Source organism: Borostomias antarcticus (genome assembly GCF_949987555.1).
Source record: "Borostomias antarcticus genome assembly, chromosome: 13".
Taxonomy (NCBI): Eukaryota; Metazoa; Chordata; class Actinopteri; order Stomiiformes; family Stomiidae; genus Borostomias; species Borostomias antarcticus.
The window spans coordinates 3,370,396-3,395,395 of NC_140246.1; the positions used below are offsets into that span (position 1 = coordinate 3,370,396).

A 25,000-nucleotide genomic window follows, 5' to 3' on the forward strand; every position below is an offset into this window, starting at 1 on the left:
TATGCAGAGTCAGCAGTGTTTTCACCCGCAGCCTCTTTGTCCCGATGACGAGGTCAAACATCCAGCCACACCGTCTTGTTATCTAGGTTATCAGTCTCAGATACCCGCAGGCCTTACCGTCTGTTTGTTAAACAAAGGCAAGGCAAGTTTATTTATATAGCACATTTCAGCCACAGGGCAATTCAAGGTTCTTTACATGAGACTTTGAAAGCATTAAAACAAAATGCAAGACATTAGAGACATTTAAAACAAAAAGCAGGACAAATAGAATACAGGAATAAAAGTTACAGTGCAGTTTACAGATAAACATAACTCCTCTTAGAAAGCAGTGGCAAAAAGAAAAGTCTTCAGGCTTGTTTTAAAAGAACCAAGAGTTGCAGCAGACCTGCAGTTTTCTGGAAGTTTGTTACAGATATGTGGGGCATAAAAACTGAACGCTGCTTCTCCATGTTTTGTTTCAACTCTGGGGACAGAAAGCAGGCCTGTGCCAGACGACCTGAGCGGTCTGGATGGTTCATAGCATATTAGCAGATCAGAAATATATTTTGGCCATTCAGTGCTTTGTAAACCAACAGCAGTATTTTAAAGTCAATTCTTTGACAGACAGGAAGCCAGTGTAAAGACCTTAGAACTGGAGTGATGTGATCCACTTTCTTAGTCTTAGTGAGGACTCGAGCAGCAGCGTTCTGAATCAGCTGCAGCTGTCTGATCAATTTTTTTGAGAGACCTGTAAACACACCGTTATAGTCGAGTCTACTGAAGATAAATGCATGGACAAATTTTTCCAAATCCTTCTGGGACATAAATCCTTTGATCCTTGATATATTCTTCAGGTGATAGAAGGCTGCTTTGTAATTGACTTAATGTGGCTGTTGAAATTCAGGTCTGAGTCCATGACTACACCAAGATTTCTGGCTTCGTTTGTGGTTTTTAGCATTATTGATTGAAGTTGAGCACTGACTTTTAATCGTTCTTCTTTGGCTCCAAAAGCAATTACTTCAGTTTTATTTTTGTTTAGTTGGAGAAAGTTCTGGCACATCCAATCATTGATTTGTTGAATGCACTTACTCAGCGCTTGTATGGGATTATAGTCCCCTGGTGTTATGGTGATCTAAATTTGTGTGTCGTCTGCATAGCCATGGTAACATATTTTGTTGTTTTCCATAATTTGAGTTAGTGGAAGCACTAAAGAGAACAAAAGAACAAAAGTCAAAGTTTAACTGGAGCATGTGGTTTTATCTGCTGCCTGGAAAGGCTCTTGCAGGTTGTCTGACTTGTTTTAACCTGTTTTTAAATGCTAAAGATAACAAGTATGAAGATGAAAATGTGACCTACACTCTGGTCTTAACTGATCTTTGCCTAATCTCGCGTGGTAGAGCTAGGCTTAAACTACACCCTAACCCACACACACACACACACACACACACACACACACACACACACACACACACACACACACACACACACACACACACACACACACACAGTAATGAGCTCCTTTTTTCTAGTAGGTGTTGGGGGTGAGAGCATGGCTGCACTTCTACTCCCCGAGGCTCAGTAGAGGCAGAGGCCGTGTGTGGAGTGGAGGGCCTCTCTGAACGCAGCACATGAATGAGCAATTCCCCTCAGACGCTGACACACACACACACACACACACACACACGCACACACACACACACACACACGCACACACCCTTCTCCTCGCAATGGAAAAAGTCGGTCACTGCTCTCTGCGTGGCATAGTCGGAATAGCAGAGGTAAACCGGCTCCCAGATTCTGAAACGTGTTGGACAGTCGCTCCTTCTCATCATTCTGAGTCTGAATACGCAGAGTCAGCAGTGTTGTTTTCACCCGCAGCCTCTATTGAGACACTCATTGTCCCGATGCGACGTGCACGCACACACGCACGCACGCACACACGCACACACACACACACACACACACACACACACACACACACACACACACTACAGATAGACCTCTCAGATGGAATAGAGAGAGATAGTGATGAGAGAAAGAGAAAGGAGGAGAGAAAGAGAGAAAGAAAAAGAGAGACATAGAAAGGAGGAGAAAGAGGGAGAGAGAGAGGAGAGAGAAAGATAGAGGGAGAGAGAGTAATAGAGAGAGAGATCTGCAATGACTCTGAATCAGTGTTGCTTTCGTCAACGGAGACTATGACGAAAATTATTCGTCAACGACCTTTATTCAAACTTCAAAATTGCAAATTTCGAAATTTGCAGTCAAAATGAACACTGATCTGAATGTCAGGCAGACAAGATCCTGCTGAGTTGAATCCTGCTACGCCGTGATGAGTGAGGGAGTCTGTATTTGAGTGAGAGAGTCTGTACTGAGTATCAGAGAGAGATGGATGCCCTGGTGCATAATTACTGTCATTAGTAGTGTTTTTATTGGGGCCGCTAACAATAGAAAACAGGGCGGAGCGCGGACATCGTGGGGGGTGGGGGGGTGGGGTGGTTATTAGCTCTACTGAAGTGACTCAAGGCCTCCCAGGGGTCCGGACAGTGTCATTAAACACTAAACATACTCATTACAAGAACGCTGGGAAAATGACACGCTGGATGTATCTGGATCTGATGGATACACACATACACACACACCTGTACAGTAGGCACACGCACAAAGCACACGTGAATCACACACTCGAAAAGCGCACACACACGCATGCGCATGGAAGAGGAGGAGGAGTCAGAATTAGCCACTCACGTGTTTTGACAGGTTGGCGCTCTTTGAGTCAACATCGTACCTGGAGAAGAGAGAGAGAAGATGGAGATGTTAGAGTCCAGCTCTCCCTCGCCATCCTCGGAGAGAAGGGGAGACAGATCGGTGACGGAGCTACGCCCCACATGTCCAAAACTCCCCTCTGAGAGACCCCCCCCCCCCCCCCCCCACTCCAACATCTCTGGCAGTAGTACCAGACAGGCAAGCTGGATCCAGCCCAGGAAACAAGAACTGAGCACTACAGAAACTCTACCATCCCCTAACTGAGCAGACTTCCCAATGAGAACGCATAACCTGAATAACCCTCCTTTTAAATGATGTCTGGTTTAACGTAGCTCAATGTACACGTCTTTAACATGTATATTGTAAAGGTCATGGAATTCCTTCTGTGTAAACTTGATGCAATTTGCTCCTCACTAAACTTGAACTTGAACTTCCACAACTGGAAGGGCGCTGCAGCCATTTTACTCTGAGGGGGGGGGGGGGGGGGTCCCGGTTTTACAGTGCGGGGTCCCGGTTGTTTAGAATGTGCCGGGTCTTTCCGGAAGGGTTGACTGGAGAAGGGTGCCTAGCGGCTATCGGGAAACACCGCACCCAGGGCCCATTTCACAGCTGAGGTCGTCTAACAGCCACCAAGAAAAGCGAGTAATGTTAGGAGGCACTATTTTTCTTGTTCTTTTTGAGTGTGTGTGTGTGTGCGTGTGTGTGGAGAACACCTCTGGCGCGTGACCGCCGTGGTGTGAATCACAGCGGTTTGAGGGAGCACAGAAGCACTGGCACTACTTTATCAGCGTCTCAGTCCTCACGCTGAGCTGCCACGCGCAGCGGGACTGCTTTTATGAATCGTGTATGACAGAGGGACGGCGAATCCTTTGTAGTGATTCATCACCGCCCCGTGTCGGTTTGATACCGGACCGTGACCAGGGCGTCCGTGGCCTCGGGCAGGGGGACGAGGGGAGGGGGGTCCAGCACACAGCTCTGCTGGTTCTGTTCTGCTCTGCTGGTGTCGGACCAGCAGGAACACACACACATCAAAGAGCAGCAGGACTCGGCCCGGCTGGTGGGAGATGAGAGAGAGAGAGAGAGAGGGAGGGAGGGAGGGAGAGAGAGAGAGAGAGAGAGAGAGAGAGAAATAGAGAGGAGAGAGAGAAGAGAGATAGAGAGATATAATAGAGAGAGAAGAGAGATAGAGAGAGAGGAGAGAGAGAGGGAGGAGAGAGAGAGAGAGAGAGAAAGAGAGGAGAGAGAGAGAAGAGAGATAGAGAGATATAATAGAGAGAGAATAGAGATAGAGAGAGAGAGAGAGAGAGAGAGAGAGAGAGGAGAGAGAGAGGGAGGAGAGAGAGCGAGGAGAGAGAGAGAGAGAGGGAGAGAGGGAGAGAGAGAGAAGGGAGAGAAGAGAGAGAGAAGAAGAGAGAGGGAGAGAGAGAAGAAGAGAGAGGGAGAGAGAGAGAAGAGAGAGAGGAGGAGAGAGAGAGAGAGAAGAGAGAGAGAGAGGAGAGAGAGAGAGAGAGAGAGAGAGAGAGAGAGAAGAGAGAGAGAAAGAGAGAAGAGAGAGAGAGAGAAGAGAGAGAGAGGACATCCCTGGGTGGACCGCAGGGGAGCAGACTCTGCATGGACGGATCACACGGTGTCAGAAAGGCGAACAGGAGAATAGCTGTGTCAGCGTGAGAGAGCCGTAGCCCGCTGGTTCTAAAACCCGGCCTACGCTGATGTTCTGATCCGACGAAAACACGAGAAGGACTCTCCGCTGAGACACTTAAAAACAAGAACAGTAAATCGATGCCCATGTGAGTGTGCACGTCCAAGCGCGGCGTTTTGTGTGTGTGTGTGTGTGTGTGTGTGGGCGTTTAGGCTGACATTATCTGGGCCCCGGAGTGTTCCGTCACTGTGCTGCTCCTGTGGTTCTCTCAGAGAGACGTCTATAGAGTGGTTCCACACGCCTGCTCTGCTCTGATGGGGAAAACTAGATTTAGAGAGAGCTTTGTGTGTGTGTGTGTGTGTGTGTGTGTGCGTGTGTGCGAGCGTTTTTGTTATGTTACAGCCTTATTCCAAAATGGATTAAAGTGACAGAAGACATTTTTAGACATGTTTGCAAATGTATTAAAATGTAAAAAGTAAATATCACAGGTACATAAGTATTCACTTCTATTGCTATGACACTCAAAATTGAGCTCAGGTGTGTCCTGTTTCCACTGATCATCCTTGATGTTTCTACAGCTTGATTGAGTCCACCTGTGGTCATTTTAATTGATTGGACATGATTTGGAAAGGCACACACCCGCCTAAATAAGGTCCCACAGTTGACATGCATGCATGCAAGCACAAACCAGGCCCCGACAGTTTCAAAAATCCACGGATGTATTTTGCGCAAGCTGAATATGTTGCTCTGATTGATTGATTACATTGATTGATTACATTGTAGCTCTACAGGTAAGTAAAAATATATTATGCATATTATGAATTATTTTAAAATATTAAATATTTAAAACACATATCTAACAACAACTACAGAATCAGCCATGTATACACACAAGTGTAGTATCACCAACCACCAGTAAAGGTCAGCGGAGGGCCTCTGGGTTTTGGTTGATGGCAGTGACATCAACATGCTTTATATAGCTATCACTTCTGTGAAAGTCAAAACCACATCAAATGACCAAATGTCAAGAGGTGGATATCATTGGATTATCATTGGATTATCATTGGATTAGTCTCATCCTACATACAGTAATCTAGCTCACATTGGCGTTTGGAGTTGGAATAAGAGGACGACAATTTTCATTCAGCAGCTGTGCATGACGACATGACAGCAGGTAGGCTAACGTTACTTCATTAGCTAGTGCTAGCCAGCTGGCAGTTGGCCCATTAGCATTGGCTGGCTAGCTAGCAACAGCAGCCCACGCTTTAGCTAAGAGGTCTATTCATTCATTTTTGTAATATTAGCTAACACTGGCAGAACACTACTAAAGTCATACTAAAGCCTCATTAGCTTGTCTGTATTCCAGTGCAAGGTCTGGATGACGAGATTGTAGTTGCTTAATTAAGTTTGATGTGTTGCCTTCTTTTGCCTGTACGGCATTGCTGCATCGCATGCACAACGGACGGCCATCATCTATAGCGTTTCCTTGTTTATCTGGTTTAAAACCAAAATAGTTCCATATTAAACTTTTAGAGTTATGTTTCTATAATAATGTTACATGTGATGGTGCGGACTCGGAGCTAGGGAACGCTTCTGCCATTATGATAGCCTACTGAGAACAAGACTGGCTCGCGCCCAGACATACAGATAACGTCAATATTGTGACTGCGGAGATGCACATGTGCGCGAGCCAACACATGGGAGCTGCCACAACGGTGTCGCGAGCCAGTCTTCTCATTAGCAGAAACCAGTGAATTTGGGAACAGAGGTGACATTGTCCCCCTGCCGTGTTAAACGGTAGTACCGTATTCCACGGTGGTACCATTGTATAGAGCTTATAGTATAGTTGGCACCGTGACATTTTGGCACCGCGGTAGACCGTTGGTACCGGTATATCGTGCAACACTAACACACGCACGCACACACGCACGCACGCACGCACACACAGCTGTCCATTTACACTGTCTCTGCCTCAGTGAGCTGCAGTGGGGCTTCCAGTACTATTTATAGCCTGCCATGTATTCCTGCCACTCCGTCACTCTCCCTGGATGAAAAACAACACACACACACACACACACACACACAGGAGGCGGAGTGATGACAAGGGTCTCAGTTGACAGCCTTAATCAATTATTGTACATCTCATGTTGCACATTTGTTCAGCTGAGAAAATCTAACCCAAATCAGTCCACTATACTGACATACTGCTTCGGCAGATGAGAGATATGGATTACAACACACACACACACACACACGTTACGTCATATCTATCTAAAATGGCAGAACTGGATGGCCATCCGGCCGTACGTACGATGTCCAAATATCTTGCATTGGATTTTCACTGTCATGTCTTTGCACTGTCCTGTCCTGTCCTGTCCTGTCATCTGCAACAGCCTATGTCTTAACCCTAGTCACATTCCTAGAATGTGTGAACTAGAGGCTGACACGGAAATGGATTTTGACTCCCGCTCCCTCCCACTCCCACAGAAATAATCCCATTCCTTCCCAATCCCGAGTGAGAGTTAAAAAAAAAAAAATCCCACTCCCTCCCACTCCCACAGAAGACTGATCCCATCCCGTCCCACTCCCACAGAAGACTGATCCCATCCCGTCCCACTCCCACAGAAGACTGATCCCATCCCATCCCAATCCAAACAGAAGACTGATCCCATCCCAATCCAAACAGAAGACTGATCCCATCCCATCCCAATCCAAACCGGAGCCAAACTTTGACAGAATCCCACTCCCATCCCTTCTTACTCCCACCCAATCCTGCTCCGTTTTATTTCCTCAATAGAAAATATGCAGTGTTGGGTGACTGAATGAAAACTACAAAAAGTGATCAATGCAATGTTTAACTCGATGCTGGGGAGAGATGTTCAAATATCGATTTGATATGAAATGAAATAAAATATAACTGCATCATGGTTTTCAGTCCCGTCTACTCCCGTTGATTTTGTTGTCATAGTTCCCACTCCCATCTGCTCCCATTGACTTCTACTCCCGTTCCTGCCCAATCACGTGATTAAAAGTGAAATTGACTCCCACCCCGAAAAAATGTCATCCTCTAGTGTGAACCATATACATGGCCACTAAAACGGATCTTGAATCTTGAATCTTGAGCTAGCTACAGATAGCCTGCCTGCCAGCCTCGCATTCTAGCTTACAGTAGGAATAAAGGAAGGTCAAAATTACGTTACCTAACGAACAGAATATATTTGATATACATTACAGTGTTTCCCCTAGTATGGCGGCAGAGTTGATGAGCCCAAGAGAGTTTTAAAGATATCCAGACAGACAGACAGACAGACAGACAGATAGATAGATAGTGATGGAGTGATAGATAGATAGATAGATAGATAGATAGATAGAGTGAACGTGTTGTTAGAGAGTGGAGGTTTCTGGGAGTTAAACATCTCTCTCCCTGCTGGAATCTGTCTCCTCTTGGATTCCTACTTGGGTCCTGGTTCCCCAGTTGTCATGACGATGAGCATACATGCATACATGCACACGCACACACACACACACACGCGCACACACACACACACACACACACACACACACACACAGGCTCACAAGTACTTTGTTTCCCTCTCGTTTCAGATGCCCACGTGACCTTGTGACCCCCTTTCACATCACACAAGATTTAAGTATCCACTGTGACAGACAATGAGATACTGATACACAAATGTAAACACACATATACACACGCACACTCCCTCCCTCCCTCCCTCCCTCACACACACACACACACACACACACACACACATTCAGTGGTCAACAAAAACAGACACTCAATACCAGTCACCCACAGGTTGTGCACCTGACCTGATTTCCCTCTCTACTTGACTGTTCTACTCACAAATCAAAGCGCAGGTTCTGTCGCTCCTCAAAGAAATAATCCAAGATAAACTTGCGCACGAAGTCTGGGTTCAGGGTGTTGTCAATCACTTCTGTTCTTCCAAACTATGGAGAGAGAGAGAGAGAGGGGGGGGGGGTAGAGAGGGGAGAAAAAGAGAGAGAGAGAGAGAGAGAAAGAGATGCATGAGTTAGCATTTCCGAAGGAAACCCTGAACCCTACGGGGGGTAAGAGAGCCTAGCGTCTCACTGATTAATAGCACGGCCAGGCGAAGAAGGAGGGGATGAATAAGTGACTATTATGACTGGGCTGAGCACCTAACATTTACATGTATGAATATTTATGCCCGGCTAACGGCTGGAGATCATTTCACAATCTAAGGCCTTGGCTAGGAGGTCCACACACACACACACATACATACACACACACACACACACACACACACACACACACTCACCTCTCTCCACTCCTTGTTGCCGATGCCTTGCGTGTAGAGGACGCAGACTGGGGACAGAGGGGGACACAACAGGTCAAACCACAGCAGAGCAGCACAGACACTGGCATCACTAGCGACAGTAGGGCTGTACAGCTGAGTATCGCAAAAAAATAAATAAATAAATAAATAAATAAATAGATAAATAATAATAAAAATGTATAAAAAAAAACAAAAAAAAAACAAAAAAAATAAATAATGCATAGATTTTTCCAGCCCCTCATATCGATACATTACATTAAATTGTATTTATTTATTTATTTATTCATGTATTTATTTATTCCTTTATTCATTTTTGTTAAGCACACAGAAAATATACAGATCAAGATAGGGAATTGATTAAAGATATGCAAAATGAAGGATAGAATTATTCATGTTTCAATGGATTTAAACAGATTAAAAATTTTCCTCCACCATCAAGATCCCTTCCAGGGAATGTAGTTGTATTTTCAACTCTATTTTTTAAAATTTCAGCAAATTATTATCGCAATGTATTGCAACATCATATCTCAATGTATCGAGATACAATCCTATCGTGACCATGTATCGTGACACGTATCGTGAGGTCCTTGCCAATATCAAACCCTAATCAGGTCCTAGCCAATACCCAGCCTTAATGCACATCTATTATATTTATTATTATTATTATTATATTTATATCCAATGAGGTAGCGGTTTACTCAAATTCAAATTCAAATAAGCTTTATTGGCACGATAGGTGAAAAGAACCCACATTGCCAAAGCAGTACATAAAATCAACATTCAGAAAATCAACATTCAGATTATGTATAAATAAATAAATAAATAAATAAAAAAGTGAGTGTGGGTGTGTTATCTCCAACAGTGAGGGGTCTGGGTTACTCTCTCTCTCTCTCTCTCTCTCTCTCTCTCCCTCCCTCCCTCTCTTTCTCTCTCTCTCTCTCTGATGAGGTAGTGGTTTACTGTTTGTGATCAGTCTACAGTGAGACATCAAGCAACATTATCCACCCGTATCCATGACTTATTCATTATCCTTTCGAAAGCATAAAATGGTGGTGAGCTAAATGGTGAATCAGGGAATTTCCCAAAACAAGATGATTCTCTGAAAGGCAAATCACTCATAGTGTGGAGGTGCTGGCCGTTTCCGGAAGGCTTTGATGTTGCATTCAGGTATGCACACACACACATGCACACACAAACACTCAAACAGACACACAAACAAACACACACACACACAAACATCATTATCATCAGTAGTCCAGGAGGGCGCTGTGCCAATTAGCCTGTGTAGAAATGCCCCTCACAGTGAGAGGTATGTGCTGGACAAAGGCAGCCTTTGTCCCTCAACCCCCCTCCCCACACACACACACACACACACACACATAAACACCCCGTTCTCTCAAACACAATCTCTCTCTCTCTCTCACACACACACACACACATACTTGCATAAATCGATTCCAACTCTATTTCTAATCTTTCTTTGCTTCTCTCTCTCTCTCATGGTGTTCAGAGAAGAACAAAGTGATTGTGGAGCCCGTCAATGTAACTGATGTAAACAGAGTGGCCTATCCTGGCTGTCTCTCCCTCTCTCCCGCTCTTTCTCCATCTCTCTCTCTCCCTCTCTCTCTCTCTCTCTCCTGCTCTTTCTCTCCCTCCCTCTCTCCCGCCCTCTCTCTCCCTCTCTCTCTCTTTCTCTCTCTCTGTCTCTCTCTCCCTCCCTCTCTCTCTCTCTTTCTCTTCTTCCCTTTCCTCTCCCTCCCTCCCTCCTCTCCCTCCCTCCTTCCTCTCCTCTCCTCTCCTCTCCTCTCCTCTCCTCTCCTCTCCTCTCCTCTCCTCTCCTCTCCTCTCCTCTCCTCTCCTCTCCTCTCCTCTCCTCTCCCTCCCTCCTCTCCCTGCCCGTCTGCCTGGTGAAGCAGCTTAATGCTGGGAGACCTCGGCCAACAGCACTCAGCAAAATCACCACAGTCCCCCGGCACCAGCGCTTCCCCGCGTCAGCCCTGCATTCATTCATTCACTTATTCATTCATCCATTCACTTATTCATTCACTCATCCATTGATTCACGTATTCATTCATCCATTTATTAATTCATTCACTTATTCATTCACTCATCCATTGATTCACGTATTCATTCATCCATTTATTAATTCATTCACTCATCCATTGATTCACATATTCATTCATCCATTTATTCATTCATTCACTTATTCATTCACTCGTACATTGATTCACGCATTCATTCATTCACTTATTCATTCATTCACTTATTTGCGCTGCATCATCACTATCGGTTTTCCCATCTCTCCCTTTTCCCTCCGAGGTGGCCCGTGTCGCAGTCGTTATCTTTGGCGGGCGGTTCTAACACCCCCCACCCCCCGCCCCCCTGCGCCCGCCCCCCCGCGCCCGCCCCCCTATCGCCCCTCCGTCCTCCCCGCCAGGCCCACGGCGTTCCTATGGAGACAGTGGCCTGCAGATCTGCGGCTGGATTATGAGAGGAGGCGCTCCTTGCCACCGAGGAGGAGAGAGGGAGCACTCCGGTTGCTATTCTGGTCTGGAGATGGAGGGATGATGGGAGTAGGGGGGGTCGAGGGTAGCGGGGGGGGGGGGGGGGGGTGAAAACACTGACATCACAGACATCAGGTGCTCGCAGACTAGACGAGAAACGCCCGAGCAAAAAACGAGAAATAGATTTACAGATTACACATTCATGCAAGCCTACTGGAATACTGTACATGAATTGCAAGAATGCGCAGACAAGCAGAGAGAAGCAGACAAAAAGACCTGAAAGAAAAGAAGAAAAAACACAGAGATGAACATGTCAGGCATTCCATCACAGACAGAAAGAAAGATAGACAGAGAGAGAGAGAGAGAGAAAGGGAGAGTGAAAGAGGGAGTGAAAGAGGGAGAGTGAAAGAGAGAGAGACGGATGGAGACAGAGTGATAAGCCGGCTCGCTGAGCACAGCCACAAAAGGTCTGCAGGATAACACATGAATCCCATGAATATGCTGCTGATTAATCATCTGAGAGCGATTAATCAGTCGTGATTAGCTCCCAAATCAGGACAGAGGCAGCCAGCCAGGCTGAGAGTATATAGTGTTCTCCCAGACACATCTTTGCATACAATCCCCATAGCTGTCTGAGAGTGGCTTTCACTGCATTTTTATTTTAAACAGTCATTGTGTGTTTGCAAGGAGCAAGTGTGTTATGTTAATTTTTGTCATCAATCAAACCTACCAGTCATTCTAGTTCTTCCACCAACTCACCTGTATTGTAGTGTTTTATATTGCTTATTGTGTATGATGTAGTATGAATAAAATTTGAGTTGAGTTGAGTCATCTTCAGCAGTTAACCTATTACAGGTAATTTGTCAATGTGTTTTCTCACGGGTCAAGTGTAGGCTAATTAGTGACAACAGCCTACAGCTGATTTGTGCTAGGCGCCGAGGAACAAACCGCAGACCACGTCATCCAGGAGTGTCCGATATATCGGGCACCCAACGGAATGCGTGGCCTGACGGTTGTGGATGACTAAACAGTGACATGGCTCCTGGAGGTGTGCCTGGATATATATAGCCCGGGTGACCCCCACACCCAGGCTCGGGGTGGTAAAAGGATAGCCCCTCGGCCCCGAGCCTCGGGGGTAGAGGAGAAACAAACATCTTACCCATACGAAGAAGAAGAAGCTGATTTGAATTGATGTGATTGTGACACTTGGATTTGTCAAGTCAGTTTAGTAATTTAAAGTAAACTGCCTTGAGAACTAATGGTTCTGGAGCCTAGTGGTCCATAGGACAGGATCCTATCTCCTGCTTCCTTAGCGTGAGGCAGCTTGATGTACAAGTACACCCCCTGGACAAGACGCTAGTATGTCGCAGGGACATCCCCCAATCCAACCCTCGATGCTGAGTGCCAGGAAGGAAGGCACTGGGTAGCATTTTTAATAGTCTTTGGTATGACGTTCAGTACTTATTGTAGTTCAAATGTGTCTCTTGCGTAAGCCCTCGAGGATACGCGCCTAGTTGACCCCACACTTTTTCACTATTTATAATGGGTAATATCAGATGCTTTATTCGTCACATGTAGTGTAGGCTACAGTGTTGCTCGTATTTTATTGTAGAACTGCGCACAGCGCGTTGCGCTCAGCCCCTCTGTCCCTCTCTCCCTCGCACACACGCGCTGGCCCGTCTGTCCCTCTCTTCCTCGCACACACGCGCTGGCCCGTCCGTCCCTCTCTCCCTCGCACACACGCTGGCCCTCTGTCCCCCTCTCCCTCGCACACACATTGGCCCTCTGTCCCCCTCTCCCTCGCACACGCGCTGGCCCGTCTGTCCCTCTCTCCCTCGCACACACGCTGGCCCTCTGTCCCTCTCTCCCTCGCACACAAGCGCTGGCCCGTCTGTCCCTCGCACACACGCTGGCCCTCTGTCCCTCTCTCCCTCGCACACACGCTGGCCCGTCTGTCCCTCTCTCCCTCGCACACACGCTGGCCCTCTGTCCCTCTCTCCCTCGCACACACGCTGGCCCGTCTGTCCCTCTCTCCCTCGCACACACGCTGGCCCTCTGTCCCTCTCTCCCTCGCACACACGCGCTGGCCCGTCTGTCCCTCTCTCCCTCGCACACACGCTGGCCCTCTGTCCCTCTCTCCCTCGCACACACGCTGGCCCGTCTGTCCCTCTCTCCCTCGCACACACGCTGGCCCGTCTGTAACTGTCCCTCTCTCCCTCGCACACACACGCTGGCCCGTCTGTCCCTCTCTCCCTCGCACACACGCTGGCCCGTCTGTAACTGTCCCTCTCTCCCTCGCACACACACGCTGGCCCGTCTGTAACAGCCCCTCCTCCGCTCCTCTCCGTGCGCTCACATGTCGAAGACAGCTTGAATCAATCCGGAGTAGCCCTACACGAATGGGTAGTGATATCACGAACACCTCTGCACAAATTTGCCCAAAACTGATGCAGTTAGTTAACTCTGATAAGTTAGTAGGCCTATGTTAACACAACACTGTCAATCTCGTAGAGTTAAGTTAGCAGGCACGTTATATAGCCAGCCAGCTAATTAGCGCAGCTGGCATTGACCAACATTTAGTTAACTTGCTAGCCTAGCTAACTACTGAACTCAGTTAGTGCGATCCACAACTCTCCTTTTTGATCTATGATCAACTTGTGGTTGTGCAACATATGATGCTGACGCCCGGAGAAAACGTTTCTGTTGAAAATGAAAATGAGTTTTCACACGTTGCGGTAGATGTCCTCAAAGATAGAGTGTAGAGCCCCTCGACTCCAGTGCACTCACACGCTTGCGTTTGATGCGTCAACATTGACGGATGCCATTCACTTTCGCTGCCGCACGCAACAACAACCAATCACATTGTCCAAAACTGCGCTCGCAACAACCAGTATATTCTCCGAACCTGCTAGCGCGCACTATTTTGAAAACCCACCCGGCTTTTCGTTTAGTGCTGTCATGGATGCTAATCTGGTCGAACGTGTGGCGATCGTCTATGCATTGTGGTTGAGGCAACGTGAACGTGGTGCCCGCAGGTATTGGGTACATCCTATCCTGAAAACAAACAATTCAAACAGCGATTGTCCTCCATCTTGGTATCGAAAAATGTGAAAATCCCGCCTTGCGATGACGTCTTTCTCCGTCAAGACATCTGATTGGTCAGCAGCCCCGGCAACGCATCTGAAAGTTGAAAAGGTTTTAACTTTCGACGCTAGCAACTCAGGCAACGCAACGCACCGGGACAACAACGGAACCAGAATGCCATTCGGCTGCAGCCATTGAAAGTGAATGGCATCCGTCAAAGTTGACGCATCAAACGCAAGCGTAGCCATAACTTCCTTTTTCAGTACGGTGGCCGTCAAACTAAAAATACACCACTGCATTTATGCCTACAAAGTGAAAAAACGAGTTGATGATGACCCAAATGTGTTCGACGCCTCTGACAAGTTCCAGAAGTCCCTCTTTAAGTGGTTCCACATCTGAAAACAAACTTCATGGTGTGTAGAAACATGGTGTATAGAAACACTGGAGAAAGTTTCATGCTTTAGTCATAAAATGCACAATACCTTACATGTTGAAATCTTGAAACTTCGGCCCAATCTCAAACCACCCCCTAAGCCCTCGCCCCATCCACTCCCCCTCCGTTTGCGCGTTCACGCCGAGCTTCGCCATGTTAAAGGACAATGCTCGTTTTTGACAACCTGGACCTTATTTACGACATATTACAAGACGTTTGACTCACCGAGATCACTTTGGTGTAGTTCGGAGGCATGTAGAAGAAATTTAAAATCCAGCGCGAGCCAGTATATCCATGTAATGGCGGTGGTCGGGGCACTTAGAATGCAGTTTCTAAAAATCTATTTTCTGCCGCGAAACGGTTGTTTTCATCAATCTGTCATTATGAATCGCTAGTTGTGCTTACATAGAGCATAGGCCTGTTGTGTTTTTTTCACATGCCTCTGTAATATGATCTTTAGAAACGTCTTTAGACACGAAATAGCTTCCTCACTTGCTCCAGCACGCATGCGCACAGCGTGCTGGAGCAACGATTGCGTGCTGGAATAACGATTGCGCGCTGTGCGCATGCGTGCTGGAGCAAGTGAGGAAGCTATTTCGTTTCGAAAGACGTTTCTAAAGATCATATTACAGAGGCTTCACAAAAGAAGGAATGCTGCCAAAGAGGCATGGGAGTAAGTTAGTAATTGATTTATGTATTTGTCTCGGGACAGTGTTATAGTATTCATTTAGTTAGAGTTCATTTGCAAAAACCTATTTGTGTTTGGATTTTTGACCATTTCTCATCATACATGGATTTAATTATAATGATTTATATTTGTATTACAAATCATTAATATTTTCCCATAAATCACCTAAACATGCCATGGTGACGGCCCTGTCCCGGTCGGTTCCGGTGGAGTGGGGAGTCCGTCCCACATTTGGCTTTCCATTTATATACCCTCCCCCTCGATTGAGAGTGCCCTCCACAGCTGAGAGTGACACTTCATTTGGAGGGACACTCGGTGTCGGAGTGGGAGTGGGTAGGGGGTGGTTTGAGATTGGGCCTTCTTGTTAAGTGACCCATGGAGACAGCTCATCCCAATTGTCATGCTTGTATTACCACAGCACCACTATATATGCCCCCTGCAGTCAAAATAGACTTAAGCGCCCGCCATTTTGGAAAATGGCTGCCACAGCCGTAAAAGGTCCCTCCTGAAGTGGTTCTACGTCTGAAATTAATCCTTGGGGTGTATAGATCATCTGCTGAAAGTTTCATGCTTTAGTCATAAAATGCACAATACCTTCCATATGAGCTTATCTGCAGCACTAATTGGGTGCTTCAGCGACCAGTAGCCAATGTGAATCAAGTTTAAGGACGCAACACGATGAGACAGGAAAATCCCCCATAATTAAGATCAGTGATGGAATAGTGGCATTCAAATGTGTCGGTAGCCACCACATTTGGGCTTTTCTGGACACTTTCTTTTTCACATTTCGTGTCATTTCAAAGTAGCTATTGATGTGTCATCACTAATGAACAGTGAGTAGAGTAGGCACCTTGTTCCCAACACAAGAGGGAGAGATGGGGAGAGGCACAGGCAAGTGACGTTTTCACTACATTTGTATTTAACAGCTTTGGGGTGAATAGAGTTCCAGTACAATTGCAACTTTTGTTCTGATAATCTTTTTCATATCCAAGAAATATTTGTATTAATTAAGTAACTAACTTAACACTAATTTCATTTTGAATGTAATTCTGCCCACAGCATGTTTTTGAAAGCAATACTATCAACATTCTGGGAGGGGGTCCTTGCCATTTTCAACAGTTTCAGGCTTTCAGACATTAACTACCAATATTTCATATTCATTTGCTGTCAAATGTCAATATAATACTAGTATTGATGTGTTGCATAACTGGGCAGTCATCTAATTCAGGTTACAGCTCAAAAAAACTTTTTTTTTTGGAGAAAAGGTTTTAGTAACATTAACCGAATCGATATTGAATCAAATTGAGTCGAATCAAATTTAATCGTGATAATCGATTCTGAACCTTGTGAATCGGAATCGAATCGATTCTTGAAATTCGAATCGATACCCAGCCCTACTATTTAGGTATGTATTTGAATTTGTATTTTATCGTTTTTATGTTTGATGCAAGTAATATACTGTAACCTCTCTACTTAGCATGAGATCGGGGGGGGGGGGGGGGGGGGGGAGCAGTTAAGCAGGTGGGGGGTCACAGAGGGGTGGGGAGGTTGTGGGAAGAGCAGTTAAAAAAATTACAAATACTGTGAAATAGATTTACTATGTATAATATGTAGTTGACCTGCTCTCCATAAAACATTTGATCACAAAACAAAAAAGGAAAAAAGGAATAGAGTACTACTACCACTGCACAGGACTGAGTGTGACACAGCACAGACAGAACAGTGATCTTACTTGGGTCTGATTTGGAGAAGGTGTCCCTGTCTAGCAGATTTCTGTGGAGGTAGAAGAAGAAAACAGTCAGTCAGAGAGTGAGGTACATCGTGACAGACAGGAGAAGAACAGTCCTTCATTCAGGCCTATAGCCGTTAGTCAGAAACCCTTGTCCTAATTAAAGTATGTGTAAACGAGTGAATGGCTCTGAGGGGCTAATTAATCAATCAATCAATCAATCAAACTGTATTTGTATAGCACAATTCAGACATGAATGCAACACAATGCACTTCACACACCCAAAAAAATTGAATAAATAAGACAGATAGTAAAAGGCTAGATAAATAAAATACAAAATAAATGGTAAGCGTGATAAATAGGTGAGTGTAGAAGAGACTAAAATACTAAGAGCAAGAGCTTTGAAAATCTCCACTGTTGTGGACCCCCTCAAGCTCTCCGGCAGGCTGTTCCAGAGGCTGGGGACATAAAAGATGAAAGCTGCCTCTCCATATTTCCTAATCCTGTGCCTTGTTATCGTTAGAAGGCCACACAAATTTATTTGAAAACAAATAAAAGAATCTCAAAATAAATTCGTAAACTCTCAGGTAGCCAGTGCAAAGACTTTAAAACTGGGGTTGTGGGTGTTCTGTCTGGCCTTGGTCGGTACCCGTGCTGCTGCACTCTGTATGTTTTTCAGCTGTCAGCGGTCTAATTGCTTTATTGGGGAGGCCAGACAAGAGTAATCAAGTCTGCTTGTGATAAAGCATGGATGGGTTTCTTACTGTCCGCTAAAGAGAAATGGGTGCACTTTGGCTAAGGTGGTAAAAAGCGTTTTGGTAAATTCTTTGATTCTTAATATGTGCTTCAAAATTAAGATCAGAGTCAAAAATTACACCTAGATTTTTCACCTGGCTTTTAGCCTTTAGTGACAGAATTAAAATGTGTCTCTCTCTGGTCTTTGCATCCAATGATGAGAGCCTCTGTCTTGTCCTGGTTTAATTGAAGAAGGTTTTGAGCCAGTTTTATATCTGTAATACAGTTTCTGAAGTTTTTTGGTGGGTCTAAAATCCTCGGATTACATAAAGACGAAGTAAAGTTGAGTATCGTCTGTGTAGCTGTGAAAATCAATGCCATGTTTCCTAATGATGTTGCCAAGGGGTAGCATGTACGTATGTTAAACAGTACAGGGCCCAGAATCCCCAGAGTGGACAAAGAATGTTCGGCCTATTAGAGAGGTCCTGAACCAGTTTAGAGAGGTTGATCCACTAGGCCATAACCATCATCCCCCCAATATTCACATATGCTCAAAATGTCCCACCAATATATAGCCTGACATAAAAATATATATTAATAGTTATTCTATGACAAGAAACCACATACAGTACCACTGTCAATCATTAGCAAATGTTTTTTTTACCACCAGTTCTAGTATTGCACTTCTGCATGTGGTTTGTCCAAGTGGTGTTGCCATAGTACCCCATCTAGCAGAATTCGTTTCTCTTTATTAAAAACTGAAGATTAGAGTTTGGCCTAAAAATTGCTGAGTGCACAGTGGACCTGCAATGATGACCATCTCTGCTTCCACTCAGCCTTTCTGCGATTTCTCATTAATTCATGTGTTCATCCCTCCAGATCCCCCCTACTCTCTCTGTGCTCCGGTTCCACCCTGCTCTCGCTGTTCTTTGGTTCCACCCCAGCTCACACAGACTGCCAGCTCCTACATTACAGCAGGCTTTTATGCTTCCCTCCAGGCTGGGGATGTGAACGGATTCTGTCAGACATGGCCAGGGCCGGACTGGCCATGTGGCGTACCGGGCAAATGCCCGGTGGGCCGGACCTACTTGTGGGCCGATCTAAAAAAAAAAAGAGCCAACGAACGGCCCATAGATCAGGGACAGCGGCCCATTGGTCCATTTTCTATACTGACAGTGGGCTGGCCCAACTGGCCTGTCACCCCGTCAACAAATCGCGCAGCAGCCGATTTTTGGTCCCAGTCCGCCTCTGGACATGGCCTATTACTGACTAATTTACATAGGCAACAGGAGAGGAGAAGAGGAAAGATAGGCAGACACTCTGCGTGTGTAACAACCTACTGTATAATGCATCCTGTAAACCCTCAGAGGGAAATGACTAGCAGTGCGTGAGGGATGAGCTAGTGGGATGAAGTGAGGGATGAGTCCCCAGCTCTCTGGGGTTATTAGCCGTTAAGCAGTGTGCAGAGCGGCACATAGCTCGGAGGTAGAACGGCTGGCTGGTGATCGAAAAGTCCCCGGTTCGATCCCAACTCTCTGCCGAAGTGTCCTTGAGCAAGACACTGAACCCCAAACTCACGTACATACGGCGCGGTGGCGCAGTAGCTAGTACCTAGTCGCCTCATGTCGCCTCCAGGCCTTAATGTGTGGAGTTTGCATGTTCTCCCCATGCTGCAAGGGTTTCCCCCATAAAGAACCCAATTATGAAAAACATGCAGAAGAACAGATCGCCGTCCCTGACGAAGATGGACAGGAGCACTTGGTTGGTCCCCGGGCGTGGCCCATGCATGCTGCCTACCAGGGGCGGACTGGGGACATAATTCAGGCCGGCAAATGTAGCCCCAGTCAGGCCACTTTTTAAGCCTGATCACAGTGATCTTGCGACGAGCCGACGCGGCGAGATGGTACACTTTCAGTGGGGGGGGGGGGGGGGGGGTGACAGGCAATTCTGATTGTCGTGAGATTTATTTGGGGAGGGGGGGGGGGGGGGGTGGGTAAAGGCAATTCTTATTGTCGTGCTCGTGCAATTTGTTGACGGGGAGGGGGCCATTTACCGCGGACCAGACCAGTTAGCGCGCCAGGCCACCGGGAAAACTCCCGGTGCTCACGATGGCCACCCCGCCCCTGCTGCCTACTGTCTGCTGCCCTTAGGGGGAAGAACGACGGGATGGGTTAAGAGCAGGAGAAGAATGTCATCTGTCGATGCTCCAGCTGTGTGTGTGTGTGTGCGTTGGTATTGTCGCATATACCGTGTGATGTGTGTCTCCCTCTGTGATCATTAAAGATGTCTATTCTGTTTGTTTGTTTGTTTGTTGTTAGAGATAAGGAGGGCCCCCTTGACCCCGCCTGCCCATGACATTTCCGCTGCAGGGAGGAGGCTACACAAAGCCAGGCTGCTCCCTGATCTCCACAAAGCCCGGGGATCGGCAGGGGCTTCAGAACGCCATATTAGTCCAGTTGGCAGGGAGATAAGAAGTACAGCTCGGTGTCCAGCTCATTTTGTGTGCAGCAGGTGCTCAGTCTGTCTTCTCTAGGGAGCAGGTCTGCCTGTGAAGGCTCAGTCTGTCTTCTCTAGGGAGCAGGTCTGTCTGTGGGGGCTCAGTCTGTCTTCTTTAGGAGCAGGTCTCCCTGTGGAGGCTCAGTCTGTCTTCTCTAGGGAGCAGGTCTGCCTGTGGAGGCTCAGTCTGTCTTCTTTAGGAGCAGGTCTGCCTGTGGAGGCTCAGTCTGTCTTCTTTAGGAGCAGGTCTCCCTGTGGGTACACAGTCTGTCTTCTCTAGGGAGCAGGTCTCCCTGTGAAGGCTCAGTCTGTCTTCTCTAGGGAGCAGGTCTGCCTGTGGCGGCTCAGTCTGTCTTCTCTAGGAGCAGGTCTGCCTGTGGAGGCTCAGTCTGTCTTCTCTAGGGAGCAGGTCTGTCTGTGGAGGCTCAGTCTGTCTTCTCTAGGGAGCAGGTCTGTCTGTGGAGGCTCAGTCTGTCTTCTCTAGGGAGCAGGTCTCTCTGTGGAGGCTCAGTCTGTCTTCTCTAGGGAGCAGGTCTCCCTGTGGAGGCTCAGTCTGTCTTCTCTAGGAGCAGGTCTGCCTGTGGAGGCTCAGTCTGTCTTCTCTAGGAGCAGGTCTGCCTGTGGAGGCTCAGTCTGTCTTCTCTAGGGAGCAGGTCTGTCTGTGGAGGCTCAGTCTGTCTTCTCTAGGAGCAGGTCTGTCTGTGGAGGCTCAGTCTGTCTTCTCTAGGGAGCAGGTCTGTCTGTGGAGGCTCAGTCTGTCTTCTCTAGGAAGCAGGTCTGCCTGTGGCGGCTCAGTCTGTCTTCTCTAGGGAGCAGGTCTGCCTGTGGAGGCTCAGTCTGTCTTCTTTAGGAGCAGGTCTGCCTGTGGAGGCTCAGTCTGTCTTCTCTAGGGAGCAGGTCTGCCTGTGGCGGCTCAGTCTGTCTTCTCTAGGAGCAGGTCTGTCTGTGGATGCTCAGTCTGTCTTCTCTAGGAGCAGGTCTGCCTGTGGAGGCTCAGTCTGTCTTCTCTAGGAGCAGGTCTGTCTGTGGAGGCTCAGTCTGTCTTCTTTAGGGAGCAGGTCTGTCTGTGGAGGCTCAGTCTGTCTTCTCTAGGAGCAGGTCTGCCTGTGAAGGCTCAGTCTGTCTTCTCTAGGGAGCAGGTCTGCCTGTGGCGGCCTCTCTCGATGGCAAGGCTGTGCTCACTGAGTCTATACAGTCAAGGATTTCCTTAGTTTTGGGTCAGTCACAGTGCTCAGTTATTCTGCCACTGTGTGTTCTCTGTTTAGGGGCAAATACTGTAGCACTCCAATTTGCTCTGGTTTTTGGTTGATTCTTTCCAATTAGTCAGATAGTTTTCTTTTTGTTTTCTCGGTCTCTGCTGGGGAGAGAGTCCGGGAGAGAGAGTCCGGGAGGGAGAGAGTCCGGGAGAGAGAGTCTGGGAGGAAGAGAGTCCGGGAGGGAGAGAGTCTGGGAGGGAGAGTCTGGGAGGAAGAGAGTCCGGGAGAGAGAGAGTCCGGGAGGGAGAGTCTGGGAGGGAGAGAGTCTGGGAGGGAGAGAGTCCGGGAGGGAGAGTCTGGGAGGGAGAGAGTCTGGGAGAGAGAGTCTGGGAGGAAGAGAGTCCGGGAGAGAGAGAGTCTGGGAGGAAGAGAGTCCGGGAGAGAGAGAGTCCGGGAGGGAGAGAGTCTGGGAGGGAGAGAGTCTGGGAGGGAGAGAGTCTGGGAGGGAGAGAGTCCGGGAGGGAGAGTCTGGGAGGGAGAGAGTCTGGGAGGGAGAGAGTCCGGGAGGGAGAGAATCCGGGAGTGAGAGAGTCCAGGGGGCGTAAGCTATTGGTCGCTCCTTCCCATTGGGCATGGTGTGTTGGATAACCGATCCGATGCCATAGGCAGAGACATCACATGCTAAAGTGAGCGGTAGGTTGGGCTAAAACCCTGTCACTAGTCAGCAGAGCTTTACACTGCCCATTCACTGTGTTTAACTGGCGATATAATGCCAGCATCCTCCAGCCTCTTAAGCTCTTTCTCAACTCTCTCTTTCATAGCAAATGGGAGGGGTCTGTGCTTCACAAACTTAGGAGGAACATCAGGTTTGACCAGGATTGAGGCTTTTACATCTTTAAGAGTACCCAACTCCTCTCTAAATACCTCAGAGTAGTCCTCCAGCACTTCACTAAGTGACCTACACTTTGCTTCATTCAGACACTATCTGCTGCCAGTTAAGTCTAAGCTTCCTGAACCACTTCCTGCCACATAGTGTTGATCCGTTACCTTTAACTACTAAAAGTGGCAAGTCCTCTGTCTGACCTTCATAAACTACCTTTGCTGCGTCTTCCCCAAAACGGGAATGGCACCCCGATTACATGCTTTAAGCTTTACACTAGCCTCCTTAAGTGGCAGATGTGAGAACTGTTTCTTGTAGGTTTCCTGAGATATAATAATCCTACCAGCCCCCGTATCTATTTCCATTTCTAAATCAACATCAGCTACAGACACAGTTGCTTTATACAGCCTAGCATCCTCATTTGTGACTGTCAGAATAGCATACACTTCTAAATCTTCAGCGTCCACATGCTTTGCACAAATAGTGTTTCTTCTGCGTTTTGCTGTCCTTGTCCTGTGACTTCCACCTCGCGCTGTCTGTGTGTCTTGGAGCGGCATGCCCTTTTGATGTGTCCCGTTTTGCCGCAGTTATGGCATTTTGTGTCTTTGAAATGGCACTTGTTCGCTTGATGGTTATTTCCTTTGCATCTGAAGCAGTTCATACTTCCATGTGACTTTTGGTTCACCTTATGAACTTTTGCTGCTCCCGCGTTCTCGCTCTCCATCTCTCTCAACTGTTTTGTATCTCTGTCAGCTGTTTCCATATTCAGCGCTATCTCAAAAGCTTTGGCAAAAGTGAGATTATTTTCCGACAGTAGTCTTCTCTGGCAGGCTTTGTTTCTTATTCCACTGACGAAACGGTCTCGTAGTGAAGCGTCCAGGTTTGCACCGAACTCACAGTTAGCTGCGCATTGCTTCAACTCAGCTACATACTGTGCAACAGGCTGGCTAGTCTTCTGGTTACAACGATTAAAACGAAACCTCTCTGCTACCAATAACAGTTTTGGCTCGTAATGTTCCTTGAGAACTGTCACTATATCGTTGAATGTCTTATCTTTTGGCTAAATTTCTCAGAAGTCAATATGCAGTTGCGCCCATTATGCTCAGTAAAGTAGCTACAATCTTGTCATCATCCACGTTGTTATAACTGGTCCAGTTGTTCGATATACACTGACCACGGCTCGTTTTCTGACTTATATTCGGCAATTCTTCCAATCAGGGCCATGTACTCACTAGTACCAACACCGTGTGTCTTTCTTCCCCCGTTAAAAAAGTTATCTTTTTATCCTCGTTGACACATGTTACACCCTAACTCTCTTAGCTAGAGGTGCGAGACGGACAGCCATTGCAGTCAACTCTTTACTGACAGTTCTTCATTAACCATGCACATACATCACTGCGCATGCACCACATATGTACATGAACTTGACTGTGTTCATAGGAGTAATATAGCAACATAGAATAGTGTGGTCAATATACCACAAAACCTTTATTTATTCACTTACATACAGACTGGTCTTCAGATGGGGGTTCTGGGTTCCCTGTGTGTGTGTGTGTGTCTGTGTCTGTGTCTGTGTCTGTGTCTGTGTCTGTGTGTGTGTGTGGGCATCATGTTTCCGGGTTTCCTTCGGAAATACTAATTTCAATGACTGCATCTCTTTCCCTCTCTCTTTCTCTCTCTCTCTCTCTCTCTCCTTATCTCTCTCCAGTGGGAGGGGTATGGTGGGAATCAAATGTGCTTTCTTCCCTGAAGAGCTGGCTAACTCCTGCAGAACACTCAATATCTTCTGAAGGATGTAGCCAAGGATTATCAAGAACCGATAAGGTCCAATCAGGACCTCTATTTTACTGATCTGTCGTTCTTAAAATTGACGTGATTCTGTTCCATAACAACATTTACTGGGATACATATCAGCAACAATCTATAGAGATTGATTGAGTTATGAATCTTTATTTTAAACCAATGAATTGCCAGGATTTGAGCACCAGATTTTTGCATGAAGTGTCCCAGACCCATAGAGAGATCTGCAGCATGCAGTAACGTAGTTAGCGTAGCTTACGTAGTGGATCAGTGAAAGGACTCTCATGGGTCTGGCGTTGAGACTAGCAGCAGCCAAACAACGTAGTAACGATAATGTTATTTGCCGGCAACTAGCGAGTCATAACATCATTAGCTAGCTAAATTAGAAACTGCTAGTTAGTTAGCCACGCTCCGACTTGCAACAGAATCTTACAACGTAGAAGCCATCAAAATGCTGCCGGTTTGGAGTGAACTTTATTATAGTGTACTTTGAATGATTTTGATCGGACTTTGAATGATTCGATTTTTTTTTCCCTGGCGAAGATCATTCCAACTTAAGTGGACTAGTGCACACTGGCTTTGTGCTACAGGGGAAAAGCCTATCTGTTTTTATGGATCAATTGAGCTCTTAAAAAATGGTCTGATTCGGGAATTTTGAGCAACTCTAGTGAGCAGTAATATTAAACTTGAGCTGATTATTTAGGAGTATACTGTACCCATATGGGCTGACATAGACACAG

General features: G+C 46.7%; 1 protein-coding gene across 1 annotated transcript in view; it reads right to left on the reverse strand.

Moving 5' to 3' along the window:
- LOC311317001 (copine-8) overlaps positions 1-25,000 on the reverse strand; it is a 77,753-nt gene that overhangs the window by 36,889 nt on the left and 15,864 nt on the right. The window contains exons 2-5 of the mRNA XM_084447996.1: positions 17,157-17,197; positions 8,698-8,744; positions 8,244-8,347; positions 2,725-2,764 (exon numbers count right to left, since the gene is read on the reverse strand). Of these exons, the coding sequence (XP_084304122.1) occupies positions 2,725-2,764; positions 8,244-8,347; positions 8,698-8,744; positions 17,157-17,197 (232 nt within the window). The remainder of the gene's footprint in view (positions 1-2,724; positions 2,765-8,243; positions 8,348-8,697; positions 8,745-17,156; positions 17,198-25,000) is intronic.